Source organism: Pristis pectinata, chromosome 15 (genome assembly GCF_009764475.1).
Source record: "Pristis pectinata isolate sPriPec2 chromosome 15, sPriPec2.1.pri, whole genome shotgun sequence".
In the NCBI taxonomy this organism is placed as follows: Eukaryota; Metazoa; Chordata; class Chondrichthyes; order Rhinopristiformes; family Pristidae; genus Pristis; species Pristis pectinata.
Window position 1 is genome coordinate 50,481,181 of NC_067419.1, and position 25,162 is coordinate 50,506,342.

The 25,162-nt window shown below is 47.1% G+C and overlaps 2 protein-coding genes across 13 annotated transcripts in view; one reads left to right on the top strand and one right to left on the bottom strand.

Annotated features, from left to right (window-relative positions):
* The window catches only part of tspan11 (tetraspanin 11), a 107,078-nt gene extending 105,797 nt beyond the window's left edge, over positions 1-1,281 (bottom strand). For 7 of the 11 annotated variants that reach the window (XM_052030254.1, XM_052030257.1, XM_052030255.1 and 4 more), the window contains exon 1: positions 1,137-1,281. In XM_052030254.1, the coding sequence (XP_051886214.1) occupies positions 1,137-1,280 (144 nt within the window). In that variant the 5' untranslated portion in view covers position 1,281. Of the gene's footprint in view, positions 1-851; positions 961-1,136 lie in introns of those variants that run through there. The other 4 variants (XM_052030253.1, XM_052030250.1, XM_052030248.1 and 1 more) reach the window with 3 other exon arrangements.
* Positions 1,282-1,467: 186 nt separating this feature from the next.
* The window catches only part of LOC127578336 (protein arginine N-methyltransferase 8-like), a 77,815-nt gene continuing 54,120 nt past the window's right edge, over positions 1,468-25,162 (top strand). Inside the window, exon 1 of one of the 2 annotated variants that reach the window (XM_052030244.1) lies at positions 1,468-1,527. In XM_052030244.1, the coding sequence (XP_051886204.1) occupies positions 1,468-1,527 (60 nt within the window). Of the gene's footprint in view, positions 1,528-18,982; positions 19,123-25,162 lie in introns of those variants that run through there. The other variant, XM_052030243.1, reaches the window with a different exon arrangement.

Genomic DNA, 25,162 nt, shown 5'->3' on the forward strand with positions numbered 1-25,162 from the left:
GAGGGGGGAGGGGGGGAGGGAGGGGAGGGGGGAGGGGGGGAGGGAGGGGAGGGGGGAGGGGGGAGGGAGGGGAGGGGGAAGGGGGGGAGGGAGGGGAGGGGGAGGGAGGGGAGGGAGGGGAGGGGGGAAGGGGGGAGGGAGGGGAGGGGGGAAGGGGGGAGGGAGGGGAGGGGGGAAGGGGGGAGGGAGGGGAGGGGGAAGGGGGGAGGGAGGGGAGGGGGGAAGGGGGAGGGAGGGGAGGGGGGAAGGGGGGAGGAGGGGAGGGGGGAAGGGGGGAGGGAGGGGAGGGGGGAAGGGGGAGGGAGGGGAGGGGGGAAGGGGGAGGGAGGGGAGGGGGAAGGGGGAGGGAGGGGAGGGGGGAAGGGGAGGGGGAGGGGGAAGGGGGAGGGGGGAAGGGGGAAGGGGGAGGGGGGAAGGGGGAGGGGGGAAGGGGGAGGGGGGAAGGGGGAGGGGGGAAGGGGGAGGGGGGAGGGGGGGAGGGGGGAGGGGGGAGGGGGGAAGGGGGAAGGGGGAAGGGGGAGGGGGGGAAGGGGGAAGGGGGAAGGGGAAGGAGGGGGGAGGGGGGAGGGGGGAGGGGGGGAAGGGGGGGGAGGGAAGGGAAGGGGGGAGGGGGGGAGGGGGGGAGGGAAGGGGGGAGGGGGGGGAGGGGGGGAGGGGAGGGGGGAGGGGGGGAGGGGAGGGAGGGAGGGGGGGGGAGGGAGGGGGGGGAGGGAGGGGGAGGGTCGGAAGTAGCCTGCATCTCTGACCCCGTGAGCTGCGTCTCTGCCGCAAATCGGGCGCGGTCCGCGGAGCGAACCATCTTCCCCGTCCTCCTCCGCCCCCTCCCTATCCCCTCCCCTACTCCCCCTTACCCTGCCGATCTCTCCGCCGCTGCCCCCACACGGATCCTCTCTCCCGGGGCGTGGGGGGGGGGTCATCGCTGCTGTCGAATGGTTGGTTGTGGGGGGGGGTGTCGGTGAAACCTACCCCACCCTGCGCCAACATTAACTGATACAGAACGGCTGCACCGCCGCCCCTCCCAAACATTCGGTGACCGACTGCCGAGCCCCACCACTTAACCCCTCCCGCCCCCTCCGCTCACTCCCCCCACCACTTAACCCCTCCCGCCCCCTCCGCTCACTCCCCCCACCACTCACCTCCCGGCCACATCCCCCGACGGAATGGGGAGTGCGGATGTTTGCCACGACTGCAGTCGTTGTCGCCGCTTCAACTGTTGGTGAAACTGCGTGTGGACCGCCGTTCAGCTGAATTCTAAATCTCTGCCTCCCGCCTTGGTACATTACAATCACATTGTTAAATGTTCATTAATTCTATCCTTAACCTTTCTGAAGGGAGAGCTTTGAGAGCCTTTCTGTGATCTCCTGCTGCGAAGATGCCCGTGACCAAGTCCAATTGTTGGTGAATCAGGGATGGTCCCTGATACACCTATTTCCAAATATCCCACGGATTGAGGATCTGAGGTCACTGATGAGGCACGCCTGGACCCTCAGCTCTGGTGGGGCAGCAGATATGCGGTGGTACAAAAAGGTAAAATAGTCCTGGAGGTGGTGAAGCATGGACTCAAAGTTCTCAGTGTCCTACTGAATGTTCCTTCATTTTGAGCAGTCATGGGTAAGAGATTGTCTCGCTAGTGGGGTTGTTACAGAGAAACAAGGGACTGCAGATGCTGGAATCTAAGTGAAAAACACGATGATGCTGGAGGAACTCAGCAGGCCAGGCAGCATCCGTGGAGAAAAGCAGGCGGTCAACGTTTCAGGTCAGGACCCTTCTTCAGGACTGAAGATAGGAAAAGGGGAAGCCCAATATATAGGAGGGAAAAGCAGAGCAGTGATAGGTGGACAAAAGAGGGGAGGCGGGGTGGGCACAGGGTGGGGATAGGTAGATGCAGGTAAGAGATAGTGATGGGCAGGTGTGGGGGAGGAGGGGAGAGCAGATCCACCAGGGGAATGGGTCAAAGGTAAGGAGAGAAAGGGAAAAAGAAGGAAAAAAAAGGCTAGGAAAGGGAAGAAGAGCAGCAGCATGATGGTGGTGGTGGGCGGGTGGGGATTACCTAAAGTGGGAGAATTCAATGTTCATGCCGTTAGGCTGCAAGGTTCCAAGATGGAAAATGAGGTGCTGTTCCTCCAGTTTGCGCTTGGAATTCTCCTGGCAGTGGAGGAGGCCGAGGACTGACATATCAGTGATAGTGTGGGAGGGGGAGTTGAAGTGACCGGCAACAGGGAGATGCAGATCGCGGTTACAGACAGAGCACAGGTGTTCTGTGAAAAGGTCACCGAGTCTGCGTTTGGTCTCACCAATGTAGAGGAGGCTGCACTTGGAGCACTGAATGCAGTAGATGATATTAAGGGAGGTGCAGGTGAATCTCTGTCTCACCTGAAAGGACTGTTTGGGTCCCTGGATGGAGGTGATGGAGGTGGTGTAGGGGCGGGTGTTGCACCTATAGTGGGGGCAGTGGAAGGTTCCCGGAGTGGGAGTGGGATGGGTGGGGGGGAGGAGTGAACAGGGGAGTTGTGGAGAGAGTGGTCCCTGCAAAAGGCAGAAAGGGGTGGGGAGGGGAAGATATGCTTGGTGGTGGGGTCCCATTAGAGATGACGGAAGTGGCGGAGAATGACGTGTTGGATACGTGGGCTGGTGGAATGAAATGTGAGGACAAGGGGACCCTATCCCTGTTGGGTCTGGGAGGAGTGGGAGTGAGAGCAGAGGTGCGGGAAATGGCAGAGATATGGGAGCGAGCTCTCTTGACCACAGTCAGGGGGCAGCCCTGGTTAGAAAAGAAGTTGGACATCTTGGATGTCCTGGAGTGGACAGCCTCATCATGGGAGCAGATGTGGCGGAGGTGGAGAAATTGAGAAAAAGGGATAACATCCTCGCAAAAGACAGGGTGGGAGGAGCTGTAATCGAGGCAGCTGTGGGTGTCAGTGGGTTTGTAGGAGAATTCTTCAGGATGTTGCACTTTCTCAAGGAGGCTTTGACAACATTCTTGAAAAATTTCCTTTATTTATCCAGGTAATCTCTTGTCATGATGGACTTTGGATTAGATTGTTTGAGAATTTGATGTCAATCAGACCCATAGGTGTTATTGGGGCTTCAAATACTATGGACATTGGCCCAGGAGAAGATGGCAACATTGGTTCACTAACCTTGCTGGTGGATTTGGAGGATCTCGCAGTGTTGGTGTAACTCTTCAATGCCCTGGGTGTCTGCTGTAGGTAACCCAGGTCTCAGAAACACATCGGAGGGGAGGGATACACAAAAAATTCTGCAGATGCTGGAATCCGGAGCATTACACAAAAAGTGCTGGAGGAACTCAGCAGGTCAGGCAGCATCCATGGAGAGAAATAAACAGTCGCCGTTTTGGGCTGAGACCCTTCATCAGGACTGGAAAGCCCACCTTCTACCCTAACCCCCCACCTTCTTATTCTGGCTTCTGCCCTCCTACTTTCCAGTCCTGATGAAGGGTCTCAGCCCGAAACGGCGATTGTTTATTTCTCTCCATGGATGCTGCCTGACCTGCTGAGTTCCTCCAGCACTTTTTGTGTAATGCTGGAGGGGAGGGATTACTGCTGCCTGATAAAACATGGATTTTGTGCCAGGTTTTAGGATCTTTAAACATCCTTTTTCATAAATCGGCAATAGCTGTGCTAGTTCACTAAAGGTGTTGATGAATTTCACCATCCATGCCTGATTTCATCAAGGGGTTGCTCCTGAGATATGGGGAGTGATCCACATTTTCCAGTGTCTCACCATGAACCTTTACTGTCAGAGGGCAGTGTTGTACAATAGGGACAGATTATCTCATGAAAGTTGAATGGAAGGTCCATCCTTCTCAAATGCTTCAGTGAACAAATTGATGACTTGAAGCTGGACCTCTGAGCAACTGTATATGCAAATATCATCCACAGACTGCACCTTGGAATGACCTTGGTTCTGGACTGGTGTAGAGATGACATTGTTGAACAATTTTCCCATAGTCCTGTTGATTGGTTTCTTTTCAGAAGGAGGATTGTTTGAGGGAAGGAGTAGCATTTAAGAAAGGTTGAAAAAAGTTGAAGTAAGGATGCATTTTGTTTTACACCAATCTTCACACGTTGGAGGTTGTTTCACAATGAAATATATGACAGTTGAGATTTGAAATGCAGCTTTATAAATAGTGGTAATCAAATGTCCAAAATGTTGTGCTCAACACATCACTCGACATTTTAAAATGGTTTTAAGAAGAGCATGGGGACATGGGTCTCAATGGGTTTATAAGGAGAGCAGGAACCAAGGTCCTGGTGGGTTTATAAGGGGTGGGTTGAAGTAGGTCACCTCTCAGTGGGTGAACATCCAGGAAAGAATAACAAAAAACAAACTCTGGAAGAAGTCAGCAGGTTGAGCAGCATTGAATTGCTGAGTTCCTCCAGCAGGTTGTATTCAGCATCTACAGTCTCTTGTGTCTCTAGCTAGAGAGCAATGATCATAGCATCATGAAGGTCCAAATCATTCACATATATTACAAACAGTAAGGTCCCAGCACTACTAGTCACAGGCATCCAATTGCAAAAATAACCCTCTACCATCACCTTCTGTATCCCATCAGCAAGCCAATTTTGGATCACATTTTCCAACTTGCCCTGGATCTGTTGAACCCTAACCTTTTGGATCGGTTTCCCATGTGGGACCTTATCAAAGGCCTTACCGAACTCTCTGTAAACCACAGCTACTTCCCTTTGCTCACAAATATACATTGTTACCTCCTCAAAAAGTTCAATTAGATCGGAAAGAGAAGACCTGCCCTTGAAAAAGCTATGCTGGCTATCTTTGATCAGTCCCTGCCTTTTGAAGGGATCAGTAATCCTGTCCCTCAGAATTCCTTACCAATAACATCCCTACTACTGATGTTAGGATCAAAGGTCTGCAATTACCAGGCTTTTCCCTGCTGCCCTTCTTGAAAAGGGAAACCACATTTGCTGCCCTCCAGTCACCTAGTACCTAATTTTTGGCCAGCAAAGATTTAAAAATCTCAGCCAGAGCCCCAGCAATCTCTTCTCTTGTCTCCCATAGTAGCCTGGGATAATTCCCATCTGGCCCTGGGGGTTTATCCACCTTTCAGCCTGCCAAGGCATCGAGTACCTCCTATTTATTTATGGAGACTTGCACCAGGATTTCACGTTCCCTTTGCTAAATCCTCCAGTTACAAACCGTGTTTCCTTTGTGAATACCGATGAAAAGTATTCATTTAGGACCTCACCGATACCTTCCAGCTCCATGCACAGATTGCCCCTGCTGTGCCTAATGGGCTTTACTCTTTCCCTGTTTGTTTTTGCCCTTAACATACTTATAAAATGCCTTCAGATTTACCTTAATCCTGTCCATCCATGGTATTTCCTCTCGCCTTCCTAATTTCCCTTTTAAGTGCCTCCCAACTTTTTATATTCTTGACAGGCTTCCATGTTTTTAGTTCTCTATACCTCTCATATGCTTCCTTCTTTTCTTTTATCTGACCCTCAATATCCCTCAACATTCAGGGTACCCTGCACTTGTTATCCCTGGCTTTCACAGGAACATGTTGGTCTGAACTCTTGCTAATTCTTTGAGTGCTTCCCACTATGCAGTTGTAGACTTACCTGCAAGTAGATTGGCCTCATCTACCTTTGCCAGGTCCTGTCCAATTTTAATGAAATTGGCCTTCTCCCATAATAAAACCTTTATTCCTGGTCCATACCTATTTTTTTCCATACCACTTTGAAACATAGGGAGTTATAGTCACTATCTCCAAAATGCTCCTCCACTGACACTCCCTGCATGTCACCAGCAACATTTCCCAAGATAAAGTCCAGTAATGCTCCTTCCTCTGATGGTCTATGTACATACTGTGTCAAAAAGCTCTCAAAAATTCCACCCCCTCTGAGACTTTTATGCTAAGGCAATCCCAATTAATATTTGGGAAATTGAAATCCTCTGGTACAATGACGCAATTTTTATCTAATTTCTCTGCTATTTGCCTACATATCTGTTCCTCTATCTCCTGATGACTTCGGAGGTCTGTAATACACTCCCAGCAAAGTGATAACACCCTTTTTGGTCCTAATCTCTGCCCACATGGCCTGTTTGAGAAACCGTTTGGAATATCCTCCCTCAGTACTGAAGTAATGCATTCCTTGGCCAACAGTGCAATGTCACCTCCCCCCTGTCTCGCTTGAAGATTCTATATCCCAGGATACTGAGTTGCCAGCCCTGCTTGTCATTGCTGACCTGAGCTGATGCCATCCTCCAGATATAGCTGAACCAGAACTTTACATGGTTGCACTGAATAGTTTGCAGAACCTTGAGAGAAAGGTTACAAGAGTCGGGAGTTGGAGTGGGACCTTTGAAAAGAGGTGAGTCTCTGTGCCTGAGCTTGTGAGTTTCACCTCACAAGAGTCTAAACGAGGCACTTTTGTAAATTGTTACCTGCTGATTGGCTTATTAACAGCAGCAAATAAAGGTAAGGCAGGTATAAGTGGAGTGGCCATTTTGGGAGTGGCCAGTGTTTGAGTGGGGAGCTGAGGCTTTGGTTCAAGTGGCTTTGGGGAGAAGAGGTGAAGATAAGTTTCTTTCTTTCTTTGATTTGGTGTTCCCTGTAGTGCAGAGTAGTGAGAATGGCTCTAGGGTCAGTGGTGTGTTCAGCTTGTGAGATGTGGGAGTTCTGGGAGACATCCAGTTTCCCTGATAACTACATCTGCAGAAGGTGCATCCAGCTGCAGCTCCTTGCAGACCGTGTTAGGGAACTGGAGCTGCAGCTGGATGGCCTTTGGCTCCTATGGGATACTGATGAATACATAGACAAGAGCTACAGGGAGGCAGTCACTCTGAGGCTGCAGGAGGCAGGTAGCTGGATGACTGTCAGGAGAAGGATGGAGAAAAGTAGGTAGTGCAGAGTACCCCTGAGGCCATTCCCCTCAATAACAGGTCTACTGCTTTGGATACTGTTGGGGGGGACGAACTACCAGAGGAAAGCTGCAGTGACCAGGTCTCTGACATGGGGCCTGGTCATGTGGTGCAGAAAGGAAGGGGGGAAGAAGAGAGCCGTAGTGATAGGGGATTCTATAGTAAGGTGGGTAGACAGGAGATTCTGTGGATGTGAAAGAGACTCCCGGATGGTATGTTGCCTCCCTGGTGCCAGTGTTGTGGGCGTCCCGGATCGGCTCCATAGCATTCTGAAGGGGGAGGTGAACAGCCAGAGGTTGTGGTACATATTGGTACCAATGACATAGGTAGGAAAAGAGATGAAGAGGGAATATAAGGAGTTAGGTAGGAAGCTGAAAAGCAGGACCTCAAGGGTAGTAATCTCTGGATTGCTGCCTGTGCCACGTGCCAGTGAGGGTAAGAATAGAATGATTTGGCAGATGAATGCGTGGCTGAGAAATTAGTGCAGGGTTTCAGATTTGATGATAATTGGGATCTCTTCTGGGGACGGTATGACCTGTACGGAAGGGACGGGTTACACCTGAACTGGAGAGGGACCAATATTCTTGCGGGCAGGTTTGCTAGAACTGTTGGGGGGGGGGGGTTTTAAACTAATTTGGCAGAGGGGTGGGAACCAGAGTGATAGGGCAGAGCTTGGTTCATTGAGTGTACAAGTAGATGCAGAGTGTAGAAAGACTGTGAGGAAGGATAGGTAGTTGAAAGGGCAAAATTGCAGTCAGTTGGATGGGCTCAAGTGTGTCTACTTTAATGCGAGAAGTATCAGGAACAAGGCTGATGAACTTAGAGTATGAGTAAGTACATGGAACTATGAAGTGGTGGCCATTACAGAGACTTGGCTGTCGCAAAGGCAGGAATGGCTGCTGGATATTCTGGGGTTTGGATGTTTCAAAAGGGACAGGAGCAGAGGTAAGAGGTGGGGGAGTGGCTTTGCTGATCAGGGATAGTGTCACAGCTGTAGAAAGGGAGGATGTCCTGGAGGAGTCGTCCACTGAGTCAGTGTGGGTGGAAGTCAGAAACAGGAAGGGAGCGATCACTCTATTGGGAGCATTCTACAGACCCCCCAATAACGGCAGAGATGCCAAGGAGCAGATCAGGAAGCAGATTTTGGAGAGGTGCAAAAATAACAGGGTTGTCGTCATGGGTGATTTCAACTTCCCTAATATTGATTTGTACCTCCTTAGTGTAAAGGGGATAGAAGGGACAGAGTTTGGTGTGTACAGGAAGGATTTCTGACACAGTATGTGGACAGGCCGACTATAGGAGAGGCCATACTGGGCCTGGTACTAGGAAATGAGCCTGATCAGGTTTCAGATCTCTCGATGGGAGAGCATTTTGGAGATAGTGACCATAATTCCTTGACATTTACCATAGCCTTGGAGAGGGGTAGGAGCAGAAGGTATGGGAAAGTATTTATCTGGGGGAAGGGGAATTTTGATGCTATTAGGCAGGAACTTGGGAGCTTAAATTGGGAACAGATGTTCTGCGGAAGTGCACAGCAGAAATGTGTATGATGTTTAAAGAACAATTGCATGAGGCTCTGGATAGGTTTGTCCCATTGAGGCAGGGTAAGGATGGTAGAGTGAAGGAACCGTGGTTGACATGAGATGTAGAATGTCTTGTCAAGAGGAAGAAAGAAGCTTACCTGAGCTTTAGAAAGCATGGATTAGACAGGGCTCTGGAGAGTTACAAGGTAGCTAGGAAGGAGTTTAAGAATGGAATTAAGAGAGCTAGAAGGGGGCATGAGAAGTCCTTGGCGAGTAGGATCAAGGAAAACCCAAAGGCATTCTACAGTTATGTGAATAATAAGAGGATGACTGGAGTGAGGGTAGGACCAATCGGGGATAAAAGAGGAAACATATGCCTGGAGTCGGAAGAGGTAGGGGAGGTCCTTAATGAATACTTTGCTTCAGTATTCACCAGAGAGCGAGACCTTGATGGTTGTGAGGATGGCGTAGGACGGACTGATATGCTCAGGCATGTCAATGTGAGGAATGAGGATGTGCTGGAACTTTTGAAAAACATTAGGATAGATAAGTCACCGGGGCTGGATGGGATATATCCAAGGTTATTACGGGAAGTGAGGGAAGAGATTGCTGTGCCTTTGGTGACGATCTTTGCGTCCTCACTGGCCATAGGAGTAGTTCCAGATGATTGAAGGGTAGCAAATTTTGTTCCTTTGTTTAAGAAAAGGAGTAGGAATTACCCTGGGAATTACAGAGCAGTGAGGCTTACTTCAGTGGTGGGCAAATTACTGAGAAGATTCTTAGGCAGAATTTATGGGCATTTAGAAATGCATAGGCTGATTAGGGATAGTCAGCATGGTTTTGTGAGGGGCAGGTCGTGCCTCATGAGCCTGATTGAATTCTTTGAGCATGTGACAAAGCACATTGAAGGTAGAACAGTGGATGTGGTGTACATGGATTTTAGTAAGGTGTTTGATAAGGGTCCTCATGGAAGGCTCATTCAGAAAGTCAGGTGGCATGGGAACCAGGGAAACTTGGCTGTGTGGATTCAGAATTGGCTTGTCCATAGAAAACAGGGTGGTGGTAGATGGAGTGTATTCTGCTTGGAGCTCGGTTACCAGTGGTTTTCAGCAGGGATCTGTTCTGGGACCCCTTATCCTTGTGATTTTTATAAATGACTTGGATGAGGATGTGGAAGGGTGGGTTAGTACATTTGCTGATGATACAAAGGTTGGGGGTGTTGTGGATAGTGTGGAAGGTTGCTGTAGATTACAGCAGGATATTGATGGAATGCAGAGCTGGGCTGAGAAGTGGGAGATGGAGTTCAACCCGGATCAGTGTGAAGTGATGCACCGGGAGATCAAATTTGAAGGCAGAATACAAGGTTAATGGCAGGACTCTTACCAGTGCAGAGGAACAGAGGGATCTTGGGGTCTGCTTCCATAGATCCCTCAAGGTTGCCACGCAGGTCAGTAGGGTTGTTAAGAATGCATATGGAGTGTTGGGCTATTGAGTTCAAGAGCCGTGAGGTGATTTTGTAGCTCTATGGAACTCTGGTCAGACCACACTGAGTATTATAGAACCATAAAAAAACTACAGCACAGAAAATAGGCCATTTGGCCCTTCTAGTCTGTGCTGAAACATTATTCTGCTAGTCCCACTTACCTGCCCCCAGCCCATACCCCTCTAGACCTCTCTCATCCATGTATCTATCCAATTTACTCTTTAAAAGTTTAGAGTGAGCCTGCATTTACCACATCAGATGGCAGCCCATTCCACACTCCCACCACTCTTTGAGTGAAGAAGTTCCCCCTAATGTTCCCCCTAAACCTTGCCCCTGTCACCCTAAAGCCATGTCCTCTCGTACTTATCTCTCCTAATCTAGTGGAAAGAGCCTACTTGCATTAACCCTGTCTATGCCCCTCATCATTTTATAAAACTCTATCATATCTCCCCTCATTCTTCTCTGCTCCAAGGAATAAAGTCCTAACGTACTCAATCTTTCCTTATAACTCAACTCCTGAAGACCCGGCAACATTCTTGTAAATCTCCTCTGCACTCTTTCAATCTTACATCCTTCCTGTAGTTCGACGACCAGAACTGCACACACTATTCTAAATTTGGTCTCACCAATGACTTGTACAACCTCACCATAACATCCCAACTCCTATACTCAATACTTTGATTTATAAATGCCAGGATGCCAAAAGCCTTTTTTTTACAACCCTGTCTACCTGTGACTCTACTTTCAAGGAATTGTGTATCTGAACTCCCAGATCCCTTTGTTCTTCTGCACTCCTCAGTGCCCTACCATTTACTGTGTATGTCCTCCCTTGATTTGTCCTTACAAAATGCAACACCTCACACTTGTCTGCATTAAATTCCATTTGCCATTTTCTGGACCATTTTTCCATTTGGTCCAGATCCCTCTGCAAGCTTTGAAAGCCTTCCTCACTGTCCACTACACCTCCAATCTTAGTGTCATCCACAAATTTACTAATCCAATTTACCACATTATCGTCTAGATCATTGATGTATACAACAAACAACAATGGCCCCAACACAGATCCCTGAGGCACACCACTAGCCACAGGCCTCCAATCTGAGAAACAACCATCCACAACCACTTTCTGTCTTCTCCCACTCAGCCAGTTTCGAATCCAGTTTACAACCTTACCATGGATACCCATTGACTGAACCTTCTGAACTAATCTCCCATGTGGGACCTTGTCAGCCTTACTAAAGTCCATGTAGACAACATCCACAGCCTTATCTTCATCTACTTTCTTAGTGACCTCCTCAAAAAAAACTCCACAAGATTCGTTAAACACGATCTACCAGGCACAAAGCCATGCTGACTATCCTTAATCAACCCTTGGCTGTTAAAATACTTATATGTCCTATCTCTCAGAACACCTTCCAATAATTTACCCACTACTGATGTCAGGCTCACTGGCCTGTAATTACCTGGTTTACTCTTCGAGCCTTTCTTAAACAATGGAACAACACGAGCTATCTTCCAGTCTTCTGGCACTGCACCCATGGCTGAAGACATTTTAAATATATGTGTCAGGGCCCCTGTAATTTCTACACTAGTCTCTCTCAAGGTCTGAGGAAATATCTTGTCAGGCCCTGGGGATTTATCTACCTTTATTCGCTGTAAAGCATCAAGTACCTCCTTTTGAATCTCTATATGTTCCATTACATTAGTGCTTGTTTCCCTTCCTTTCATATCCATGATGCCAGTTTACTGAGTAAATACTAAATATTATGTTCCGTTCTGGTTGCCTCTTTATAGAAAGGATGTGGAAGCTTGAGAGAGGGTGCAGAGGAGATTTACCAGGATGTTGCCTGGATTGGAGAGCATGTCTTATGAGGATAAGTTGAGTGAGCTCGGGCTTTTCTCTTTGGAGAGGAGGAGGTTGAGAGGTGATTTGAGAGAGGTGTACAAGATGATAAGAGATACAGATCGAGTGGACAGTCAGAGACTTTTTCCCAGTGTGACGACGGCTAACACAAGGGGACATAATTTTAAGATGATTGGAGGAAGGTATAAGGGGGATGTCAGGTAAGTTTTTTTTACACAGTGGTGGGTGCGTGGAACACACTGCCAGTGGAGATTGTGGGGGCAGATATATTAGGGGCATTTAAAAGACTCTTAGCCTTCCATTTCCCTATCATTCATGTGTCTATGTGGGAGGGAAAGGTTAGATAGATCTTAGAACAGGATAAAATGTTGGCATAACATGGTGGGCCGAAGGGCCTGTACTGTGTTGTAGTGTTCGATGTTCTATTACGTAAGCCTTTCTTCATTACTTGTACCCATCTACTAACTTGTGATTTCTCTATCTGCACCCCTGAAGCTTTTTTTTTTACTACTTCACAATTTCTTATGTCCAAAGTGGTTGAATACACTTTCTAATGTTGAAATAACTGGGCAGAGGATGGAGAGCAGAAGAATGTTCAAGTGTAACCAACACATGGCAGAGTTCCACCCAGGACAAGCTGGCTGAGGAGCCTTGTGTGTCAGTATCACTCGCCTTCCCTTCTTTACCTAAATCAATCTTGATATTAGATGCTTGACACAAAATCTTAAATGGTAGATGAACCAGTAAGAACTTGAATTTATTTTGCACGTTTAATAGATAGAGAGCGAGATGCAGCAAGGAAACAGACCATTCAGCTCATTGAGTCCAGGCCAATCGGCATCCATCCATGTAGTACAACATTCAGGAGTAACAGCGTACTGAATTTGGTGCAACTTGTCAAGGAGATATTAGAGTTGGTGACTAAAAGTGTGGTCAAAGATTTGTTTTTTAGGATTGTCTTGAAGAGAGAGAAGTGTAGAGACAGAGAGACTGAGGGAGTGAATACCAGACATTTGAGATTGAAAATCAGAAAACTGCAGATGCTAGAAATCTGAAATAAAAGCAGAAAATGATTAAAACCCTCAACAGGTCAGATATACTGATGCAGAGTTATTGACCTGAAGCATTAACTTTGTTTCTCTCTCCGGCCTGCTGAGGATTTTCAACATTTTCTGTTTTTATACCAAATATTAAGAGCTCAGGGAAATAAAGTACACTTTTCTCATGGATTATCAAAAGGTGAGGCTGAAATACACTTGGTAGATTTAACATGAAACAGCTCCAACTCTGATAGAAAGCTGACAGAATGTTGGGAATCATATAAACAAAAGAGATGGACATGGGAGAGTGCTTTGAACATAGCGTTTAATGCTGTGTTCCATTCTTAACGTTGAGACACAAGGCAGATATTTAAATACTGTTGGCAATGAAGAGATTCCCCTGAATCAAGAGCACGGAAATAGACTCGACACAAGATTCCTCCAACTCTTCATCTAATTGTCAGCATATCCTTCCATTCTTTTCATCCTCATGTCCTCTAGTCGTACATTCACCTCACTCCCTGCAGTTCCACATTCTAATTGCAATCTGGGTAAAGAAGGTCTCTGGAATAAACAACTGGCTAGAGGAACTCAGTGGGTCGAGCAGCAAAAGTGGAGGCAAAGGGGTGGTCAATGTTTTAGGTGGAGACTGCATCAGCACAGGGTGTAGAGGGAAGATGGCCACTAGCCAGCATCAGCAATCTCTCGTGTCTCCTCTTGAATCATTATAGGATTTACTAGTGACTGTTATGATGCATGGGTCTCGCAGTCTCACCCTGATTTTAAAAAGTCATCAGCCCAACAGCTGCTGAGTGTTTACAGTGTTATTTCTCCAAGTGTCCCTGCTAGGTTCTGCGTCTGCCCATTCTGTCACTGTTTTTAGTCACTTGGCCCTCTGTTACTCTTTCTACTAAAATGTATCACTTTATTTCCTAAAAACTGGATTCCATAATCCAACTTCTTAGCAGTACACAATAGAAAACTAAAGTTATTTGAAATGTATTTTGAAATCTCCAAAACTGGCACGATGCAGAAAGCCCAGTCAGACCCTCCCTGTGACACACAAGCAGCTGTGAGACACACTTGCTGCTCAGACCAATATGGCATCAGTTCTTGCCCCGCCATCACTGGACTGTTAGGACAAAGTGGGTCAGGTTATTTGCTGACCAATGACAGGGTGTTTTCAAAGCCCTCCTTTCACACTGTTTAATGGGCCACTGGCACTAATGTGCACTCTGCTGCAACCTCTGGTTACTGGCTGTGCCCTCAGGACAGCTGTTACTGGACACAGAGGCTCTCTGCCCTGTCTGAACATTTCCTCCCTACTGGGGTGGATCTATGATTTTGTGGATTTCAGTGAGGTCCCCTCTAATTCTTGGAAACCCTAGAGAGTACAGGTACAATCCCCTCAATTCCTCGGAGAAGGAGGACTTTTCTCAGTCCAAGAAGCATTAGGTCAACCTCCCCTACAAGTGCTTCTTCCACAGGTAGGGAGACCAGACCTGTCCACAATGTTACAGATGTGGCCTCTCCAGGGGTTGTTGGAGAAAGGGGCCTCCTCTCCTCTAGTCCTGCTGTTCAAAGGCCACCCTACCTGTACCTGAACTGGAGGGAGACTAACATACTTGTGGACAGGTTTGCTAGTGCTGCTCCGGGGGGTTTAAACTAGATTTGCAGGGGGAGGAGAACCAGAGTGTTAGAGCAGATAGTGAGATGGAGGAGGAAAAAGGTCATGCGAGGACTGCAGGTATAGACAGAAATCAAAGGTTTGTACATGATAGAAATGTTCTCAGGTGCATCTATTTCAATGCAAGAAGTATTGTAGGTAAGGCAGATGAGCTTAGGGCGTGGATTGGCACGAGGGATTACGACATTATTGCTATTAGTGAGACTGGGTTGCAGGAGGGGCAGGACTGGCATCTTAATGTTCTGGGGTTCTGTTGTTTCAGACGTGATAGAGGGGGAGGGATGAAAGAGGGAGGAGTGGCATTACTAGTCAGAGAAAATATCACAGCTGTGCGTAGACCGGACAGCCCGAAGGGCTCGTCTACAGAGGCCATATGGGTGGAGCTGAGGAATAGGAAAGGTGTGGCCACACTAGTAGGGTTGTATTATAGACCGCCCAATAGTCAGAGGGAATTGGAGGAACAAATCTGTAGTGAGATAGCAGACCAATGTAAGAAACAGAAAGTTGTAATAGTAGGGGATTTTAACTTTCCACATTGACTGGGACTCCCACACTGTGAAAGGGCTGGATGGCTTGGAATTTGTCAAATGTGTTCAGGAAAGTTTTCTAAATCAATATGTATAGGTACCAACAGGAGAGAATGCAATACTTGATCTCCTATTAGGGAACCAGACAGGTCAGGTGACAGAAGTATGTGTAGGTGAGCATTTTGGGTCCAGTGACCATAATGTCATTAGTTTCAAGTTAATTATGGATAAGGACAGGTCTGGTCCTCGAGTTGAGGTTCTAAATTGGAGAAAGGCCAATTTTGTGGAAATGAGAAAGGATCCAGGAAGAGTGGATTGGGATAAGTTGTTTTCTAGCAACCATAGAACAATACAGGCCCTTCAGCCCACCATGTTGTGCCACCCTTCAAACCATGCCTAAGACTATCTAACCCCTTCCTCCCACATATCCCTCTAACTTAAGTTCCTCCATATGCTTATCTAATAATCTCTTGAACTTGTCCAATGTACCAGCCACCACCACCACCACCCCAGGCAGCGCATTCCATGCACCAACCACTCTCTGAGTGGAAAAACCTCCCTCTGACATCTCCCTTGAACATTCCACCCATTACCTTAAAGCCATGTCCTTTTGTTTTGAGCATTGGTGCCCTGGGAAAGAGGTGCTGGCTGTCCGCTCTATTTATCCCTCTCAATATCTTGTATACCTCTATCATGTCTCCCCTCATCCTCCTCCTCTCCAATGAGAACAGCCCTAGCTCCTTTAGTCTTTCCTCATAATCCATACTCTCTAATCCAGGCAGCATCCTGGTAAATCTCCTCTGCAGCCTTTCCAATGCTTCCACATCCTTCCTATAATGAGGCGACCAGAAGTGGACACAGTACTCCAAGTGTGGCCTAACCAGAGTTTTGTAAAGCTGCATCATCACTTTGCGGCTCTTAAACTCGACCCAACGACTTATGAAAGCTAACATCCCATAAGCTTTCTTAACTACCCTATCCATCTGCGAGGCAACTTTCAGTGATCTGTGGATATGAACCCCCAGATCCCTCTGCTCCTCTACACTGCCCAGAATCCTGCCATTTACCTTGTACTCCACCTTGGAGTTTGTCCTTCCAAAGTGTACTACCACACAATTCTCCAGATTGAACTCCATCTGCCACTTGTCAGCCCAGTTCTGCATCCTATCAACATCCCTCTGCAAGCTTCGACAGCCTTCCACACTATCCACAACACCACCAATCTTTGTGTCATCTGCAAACTTGCTAACCCAGCTTTCCACCCCCTCATCTAAGTCATTAATAAATATCACAAATTGTAGAGGTCGCAGAACCAATCCCTGCAGGACACGACTAGTCACAGCCCTCCAATCCAAATGCACTCCCTCCACCACAACGCTCTGCTTTCTACAGGCTAGCCAATTTTGAATCCACACAGCCAAGCTTCCCCGGATCCCTTGGCCTCTTGACCTTCTGAAGAAGCCTACCGTGTGGAACCTTGTCAAATGCCTTACTGAAATCCATGTAGACCACATCCACTGCACTACCCTCATCAATCTTCCTGGTCACCACCTCAAAGAACCCTATCAGGCTTGAGAAGCAAGATCTTCCCTTCACAAGGATGTGTTAAGTAAGTGGAAGGCCTTCATACGTGAAATTTTGAGAGTGCAGAGTTTGCATGTTCCTGCCAGGATTAAAGGCAAAGTTAACAAACATAGGGAGTCTTGGTTTTCAAGGGATATTGGTGATCTGGTTAAGAAAAAGAGAGGTGTATAGCAGGTATAGGCAACTAGGAACAAATGAGGTATTTGAAGAGTATATAGAAAAAGTAAGAAAATACTAAAGAAGGAAATCAGGAAGGCAAAAAGAAGACATGAGGTTGCTCTGGCAGATAATGTGAAGGTAAACCCGAAGGGTTTCTACAAGTATATTAAGAGTAAAAGGATAGTAAGGGACAAAATTGTTCCCCTAGAAGATCAGAGTGGTCGTCTATGTGTGGATCCTCAGGAGATGGGGGAGATCTTAAACAGTTTTTTGCATCAGTATTTACTCAGGAAACTGGTATAGTGTATATGGAAGGAAGGGAAACAAGCAGTAGTGTCATGGAACATATAGGGATTAAAGAGGAGGAGGTTCTTGCTGCCTTACAGCGAATAAAGGTAGATACATCTCTGGGCCTGACGTGATATTCCCTTGGACTTTGAGAGAGACTAGTGTAGAAATTGCAGGGGCCCTGGCAGATATATGTAAAATGTCCTTAGCCACAGGTGCAGTGCTGGAGGACTGGAGGATAGCTCATGTTGTTCCGTTGCTTAAAAAAGGCTCTAAAACTAAACCAGGTAATTACAGGCTGGTGAGCCTGACATCAGCACATTATTGGAAGGTGTTCTGAGAGATCGGATATTCAAGTATTTGGACAGCCAAGGGCTGATTAAGGATACTCAGCATGGCTTTGTGCAGGGTAGATCATGTTTAATGAATCTTGTAGAGTTTTTCGAGGAGGTTACCAAGAAAGTAGATGAAGGAAAGGCTGTGGATGTCATCTACATGGACTTTAGTAAGGCCTTTGATGAGGTCCCACATGGGAGGTTAGTTCAGAAGGTTCAGACACGAGGTTCCATGGAGAGGTTGTAAACTGGATTCAAAATTGGCTGTGTGGGAGAAGACAGAGAGTGGTAGTGGATGATTGTTTCTCAGACTGGAGGCCTGTGACTAGTGGTGTGCCTCAGGGATCTGTGCTGGGTCCATTGTTGTTTGTTGTCTATATTAATGATCTAGATGATAATGTGGTAAATTGGATCAGCAAGTTTGCTGATGACACTAAGATTGGAGGTGTTGTGGACAGCGAGGAAGGCCTTCAAAACTTGCAGAGGGATCTGGACCAACTGGAAGAATGGTCCAGAAAATGGCAGATGGAATTTAATGCAGACAGGTGTGAGGTGTTGCATTTTGGAAGGACAAACAAGGTAGGACATACAGAGTAAATGGTAGGGCACTGGGGAGTGCGGAGGAACAAAGGGATCTGGGAGTTCAGATACATAATTCCCTGAAAGTGGCGTCACAGGTAGATGGGATTGTAAAGAAGGCTTTTGGCATCCCGGCATTCATAAATCAAAGTACTAAGTATAGGAGTTGGGATGTTACGTTAAGGTTGTATAAGTCACTGGTGAGGCCGAATTTGGACTATTGTGTGCAGTTCTGGTCACCTAACTATAGGAAGGATATCAGTAAGATTGAAAGAGTTCAGAGAAGATTTACTAGAATGTTGCCAGGTCTTCAGGAGTTGAGTTACAGGGAAAGATTGAACAGGTTAGGACTTTATTCCTTGGAGCGGAGAATGAGGGGAGATTTGATAGAGGTTTACAAATCTATGAGGGGTATAAACAGAGTTAATGCCAGTAGGCTCTTTCCACCTAGATCAGGATAGATAAGTAGGAGAGGACATGGCTTTAGGGTGAAAGGGGAAAGATTTAGGGGGGAACATTAGGGGGAACTTCTTCACTCAGAGTGGTGGGAGTGTGGAACGCGCTGCCATCTGACGTGGTAAATGTGGGCTCACTCTTAAGTTTTAAGAATAAATTGGATAGATACGTGGATGGGAGAGTTCTGGAGGGTTATGGACTGGGTGCAGGTCAATGGGACTAGCAGAATAAAGTTTTGGCACAGACTAGAAGGACCGAATGGCCTGTGCTGTAGGGTTCTATGTTTCTACCCTCTGCCCCTCGTCCCCTGTCCCTGCCCCCTCCCTCTCCCTGACCCTGACTCCTCTCCCTGCCCCTGCCCCCTGACTGATTCTTGTGCCGAACCCCGATGCCTCAGCATCCCCGATCTCTCCCCGTCCCCTCTCTCAGTCTGGGACGGGTTCGGACTCTCTCCGCCTTTGCCAGTGTCCGGGTCCCCGGGGGCGGCCGGGGAGGCGGGGCGCCGGAGCCACGCTGGTTGCCGCCTCGCTGGGGGCGGGCGTGTTTGGGGCGGCCGGGAGCCCCGAGAGCGGAGCCGGGCGGCCGGCGCTGGTGGTGTCGTTCAGCGGGTGGAGCACCGATGGGAACCCGGCACTCGAGCCGGTGCATCCTCCGCCGGACACCGCGAGTCGCCGAGGGTGGCACCGAGGTAGGTGCGGGTGCGGTCTGTCCCGGCTCCTGATCCTGGTCTCGATCCCGGCTCCCGGTCCCTATCCCGGGTATGTCCCTATCCCCGTCCCGGCTCTCGGTCCCTCTCCCGGGTGTGTCCCGGCTCCCCGTCCCTATCCCGGTCCCTGTCTCCGGTCTGCTCTGGTCCCGCTTCCCGTCTCCGCTCCCTCGCCCAGGTTCCATGGACAGAGTTTTATGTTCTCCGTCGCTGCCGGGGTTGAATCGTTGCAACAGCTCCGGTTACCGACCGGGCCAGTCTTAGCTCAGTGAACGTGGGCAGCTGGTCTCAGTCCGGAGCCCGGGGTCGGTGTGTCCGGAGCGGGTCTCTGGGGAGGGCGATGGGTTTGCCATGTGCGGAATCTGGGGCACGGTGCTATTTATAAGCCGGAGCTGCATTCACTGCCAAGAAAACGCCCAGTAGCGAAGTCAGAAATTTGACCCAGATCACCACTTTCTGGTGCTACTGGCCGGGAAATCGAAATCGATCTTCAGCCAAAAAATCTGCCCGCGCCTTAGCTGCTCGGAGCTGGTGTTCGGTGCTCCGGGTTAGAATGCAAGCGGGAGAGTTGTTGTCCTCACCTCTTGAGGGATGTGACAGGCGGGCAGTGTCAGCATTTATTGCCCATCCCTCATTGCCCCCGGGGGTGGGGGTGGGGGTGAGCCGCAGTTCCTCTGGTCAAGGTGCTCCCACGGTGCTGCGGGCGGTTCTCAGATTTAGTCCCATTGACAAGGAAGGGCTGGCGATATATTTCAGGATGTGTGACGGAGGGGAACCTGCAGGTGGTGGTGTTTGCATTGCCTCTCCGGCCATCGTCTTTGTTGGTCGGGGTGGGGAATGCCGCGAGTAGCCTGGGTGAACAACTGGCACAACGGTGGAGATGATGAATGTTCAGGGTGCTGTCCATCCAGTGGGCTGCTTTCTCCTTCCTGATATCGAGCTTCTCAAGAATTGTTGGAACTGCACTCATCTGGCACCTGGAGAGTTTTCCATCACATTCCTTGTAAATGGTGGAAAGGCTTTGGGTTGTAAGGAGCAAATCACTTGCTGTTCTTGTGGCCATGATATTTATGTGCTGGTTTGGCTGAATTTCTAGTCAATGATGACCTCCAGGATGGTGGATGCAGCAGTGGTATTGCCACTGAATGTCATGGGTAGGTGGTTAGTCCCTTTCTTGTTGGAGATGGTCATTGTCTGGCAATTTTTGTTGCTTGGATGTCAATTGCCATTAATGAGCCTGTGCCTGGATGTCGTCAAGGTCTCACTGCATTTAGGCATGGCTGTGTCATTTGCCAAGGCATTGCAGATGGAATTGAACATTCTGCAACTGTCAAAGAACATCTCCATTTCTGCTCCTGCTTCTCTGATCTTGGTGCATGGCCCTGGAGGTTACAGCTCTTCGAGTTTATCACCAGAAGCACTGCTGCAGTTGGAGTAAGCAGCTTAGCACCACCTCCTTGAGCACAATTAGGGATTGCAGTAACCACTCTCCTTGCCAGCAACACCCACATCTCATAAATGAATAAAGATAAACCAAAGGTACATCCCATCTGGACTAAGTAGCTTTCTATTTTGAGCATTGCCAACCTTCTAAATATCTCTTTTATTTTATCCAATTATTTTCTCTGCTAACTCCTCCTAAACTGTGGTGTCGAGAAAATTCCATTCAGTGACAACAGATAAAGGATTCAATGTCTCAGCAGTGCCCCTCTCTCCACAACATCTCCTTTTCAGTTCTGAATTCGTCCCACCTTCCTTCCAGTGTCCATTTATTACTTATGCTTATATGGGATCCTTTTTACGTTAATCCAATCATATATTTTCATACCCAGTTTTTTCACTCTTTCTTTCTTTTTCAATTCTTCTTTGGACTTTATGTACTTATCCTGGTTTTCTACTGTAACTAAACAGAAAATGCTGAAAACACTCAGAAGGCCAGGCAGCTTCTATGGAGAAAGAAGGTCACAGATGTAACTGTTTCTATCAAATGAAAACTTCCAATGGACTGAAACATGTTTCTCTCTCTACAGATGCTGCTTGATCTGCTGATATTTCTGGCACTTACAGTTTTATTTCAAATGTCCAAAATCTGTTGTTTTTGGTTCTGTGCTAAATGATGAATTGTACATATGTCACGAGCTTCCTCTATCTGATTATGTAACCATCCAGAATGCTGCAGCTATCAATCCCTTTCATTCTCCCATTGTGGGAATGTGGCTGGTCCAGTCGATAGTTGAACTATCTTTTCCTCATTTTACTCTTTCATTTGCCAACCTTTGATGCCAGTCTATCTGAGCACAACTCTCTGTCAATCCATTTCACCTATCTCTCTCCAGTAATTGTTTTTAATTTTAGTGTGTTTCTTGCTGTTTTCTGTTATTGTTCTAAACCCAATGATATTGTAACCACCATACTCCACTGCAGCAGACTCCAGCTCCACTTCATTCCTGGAAACAGACCCAGAACATTGGGCTGGAAAGACTGACCAAGGAGGTTCTTATTCCCATCTCGGGAATTCCAGCCCCTCTCTGCCCTGATGCAGGGTCTCGACCTGAAACATTGACTATCCCTTTGCCTCCACTGATGCTGCTAGACCACTGTTCCTCCAGCAACTTGTTTTTTGTTCCAGATCACAATACCTGCAGTCTCTTGTGTCCCCTCTTTGCCCTCGATTACCTTGCTTTCCAATCTATGTTAAGATAATTAATATACTTTTTTCTTTACCTTTCTGAAATTTATCTGCAAATTTTCTCTTCTGTCTCCTTCCCAATATTTGCTGGCTCAACTGTGCCCCAATTTAATTTAGCATCATTTCAACTTATTGCAGAGGCAGCCAGGTTTAAATAGGTCAACATTCAAACTGTGAGCCGTTGTAAATCCTATCTGATGATGATGCAAAAAAATTCCCTTACCAGAAGAGGGAATATTTTTATTCTCTCTATATTTTAAAACTCAAGAAAATTCTGTTTAACGAGGCAATGTTATGGAAGAAATGGGACCCAAATGACCTGAATAATCTAGATAATTTCGTTTGCACTTTACACTTCAATATAAACTGATTTTCAAACCATATGTGCAGCAAAGAAAATGCTATATTTAGTCAACATAATTACCATAAATCACAGCTATTTGATTAGGGACATAAGAAAATGTTTTAGCAAAAATATGAAAAGATTAATATCAATCAATTCCAAATATGTTTTTGAAAGCAAATCATTGCAAAATCTTTAATAATTCATTGATTGGACATGGGTGACCACTGTAAGGCCAGCATTTATTGCCCGTCCGATTACCTTGGGTAACCGATGATGAGTCACTTTCTTGAACCATTGCAGTAGTCAGAGTTCTAGAATTTTAGTAGATAGCACTGGGAGTACAGGACATATCTATGGCTGATCTTGTTAGAGTCGAGGATACATTATATTTCTGTGAATCTGACTGTATCAGCTTGACTAATGTTTGGTGACCCCTCCAGAATGAAACTGCCACCCTGATTGATACCTTAAACATTTACTCCTTTTATCACCAGTGCTTCATGATTGCAATCTGTACCAAATGTTCTGTAATTTGCAAAGGCTTCTTTGACAGTAACTTCAACCATCAAGAAGGATAAGGGCAGCAGCTGCATGGGAACATCACCATCCACAGGTTCCCCTGCAAGTTGCTTACCATAATGATGTGGAAATAAGACCCTTGCTCCAAATCGCTGGGTCTGAATCCTGCAACGTCCTCTCTAAGAGCACTCTGGTATACCTTCATCAGAAGGACTGCAGTAGCTTAAGAAGGTGGTTCACCATAATCTTCTCAAGGATCGTAAGGAATGAGCAATGACTGCTCTCCTTGCCAACAAGGTCCACATTTTGTGAACATGTTTTTTAAAAAAAATGTCCAACATAAGCTAAAGGACTTTTTCTAAAATTGCTGTAGAATTAATGCCTGACTCAGTCAGCTACTTGTGCAAACAGCTGAAGCACCTCTGAAAACTGGCCACACATTTATTTCAAATTACTTGTTGGTTTGTCACCTTAGCCTACTTTAGTTGTGAGTTTTATTTTGTCTATATTCTCCCTTTCACAAATTAGGCCTGCCAACAATGCTGGCAGTTGATTATCTCCAGGCACTTTGCCTGGCCTTTGAGGCTTCTGACTGGGCCAGAAACAAGGTGGAAATTCAAGAACAATATGTTACAGAAATAACTAAGGGACAGGCTCATTTAGATGGAGCACTGTGCAATGAGAAAAGGACAATTAATAATCTTGTCATTGAGGGATTTTTCAGGAAGAGTGGTCACAGCATGATAGAATCTTACAGAAAGTTTGAAAGTGATTTAGCTCAATCTGAAATCAGGATCTTAAATTTAAAATCAAACAAAGAACAGAGTGTAGAACGGCACAGGAACATAATGTTGTGCCGAACCAATTACATTGGTAATAAAATGCTGAACTAAACTAATCCCTTCTGCCAATGTCCATATCCCTCCATTTCACTATCTAAGAGCTTCTTGAACACCCCTATTGTACCTGCCTCCACCACCACCCCAGGCAGCATGTTCCAGGTAGCCACCAGTCTCTGTGTTTTTAAAAAAAAACTTGGCCCCGCACATCTCCTTTGAACTTACCCCTATCACCTTAAATACATGCCCTCTGGAATTAGACTTTTCGACCCTAGGGAAAAGATACTGGCTGTCTACTCTATCTATACCTCTCATAATCTTATAAATCTCCATCAGGTCTCCCCTCAGCATCTGCCGCTCCAGAGAGAACAACCCAAGTTTGTCCAACCTATCCTCATAGCACATGCCCTCTAATCCAGGAACCATCTTGGCAAACCTCTTCTGCACCCTCTCCCTCTCAAAGGTTGAGGCATGAGCTGGCCATGGTAGACTGGGACTGGTGCCAGTGAGGGTAGGAACAAGAGGATGAGGCAAATGAAGGTGTGGCAGAAGGGCTTCAGCTTCTTGCACCTTTGGGATTTCTTCTGAGGCAGAGGTGACCTGTACAAGAGAGGGGGGTTGCATCTGAATTGAAGGGGGACCAATATCTTTGTGGGGAGGTTTGGTAGTGCTATTTGGGAGGGCTTAAACTAGTCTGGCAGTGGGGTGGGACCCAAAGTAGCAGTGCATCAGATGAGAACAATGAAGCAAATATCAAGGTTAAAGCAAGCAAGTCCAGTAGGTAGGCCAGGCAGTGGCAAGACAGGGAGTGTGCAAGATCTAATGGGCAAGACTGCATTTACTTTAATGCAAGAAGCCTCACAGGTGAGGCAGATGAACTCAGAGCATGGTTTGGCACATGGGCCTGTGACATTAGAGCTATTATAGAAACATGACTGAGGGACGGGCAGTAGTAGTAGCTCAGTGTTCCAGGGTACAGATGCTTCTGGCATGACAGACATGGAGGTAACAGAGGTGGGGGAAGTTGCCCTTTTGATCATGGAGAACATCACAGCAGAATGCAGAGAGGATATCCCGAGAAGAACATCTAGTGAGGCCATATGGGTAGAACTTAGAAATAAAAGGGGTGATCACTTTGAAGGGATTATTCTATAGGCCTCCCAACATTCAGCAGGAATTAGAGGAGCAAATATGTAGGGAGATCACAGATAGCTGTAGGAAAATTAGGGTTGTGATATTAGGTGATTTTTTTAACATCCCTAATATTGACTGGGACTGCCTTAGTGCTAGAGGATTAGATAGGACAGAATTTGTTAAGTGTAGATGTGTATTGTATTATGTAGATGGCCTTACTGAAGAAGGGGCTACACTTGACCTCCTCTTAGGAAATGCAGTTGGGCAAGTGGTCAACATGTCGGTGCGGAAGTGCTTTGGGATCTGTGACCATAATTCTATTAGTTTCAAGATAGTTATGGAAAAATATAGGACTGGTCCTCCAACTTGTCCTAAATTGGGGGAAGGTTAATTTTGGTGGCATCAGACAGAATCTCTCAAAAGTTGATTGGGAGAGGCTATTTGCGGGTAAAAGATTGTATGGCAAGTGGGAGCCTTTTAAATGTAAGATAGGGA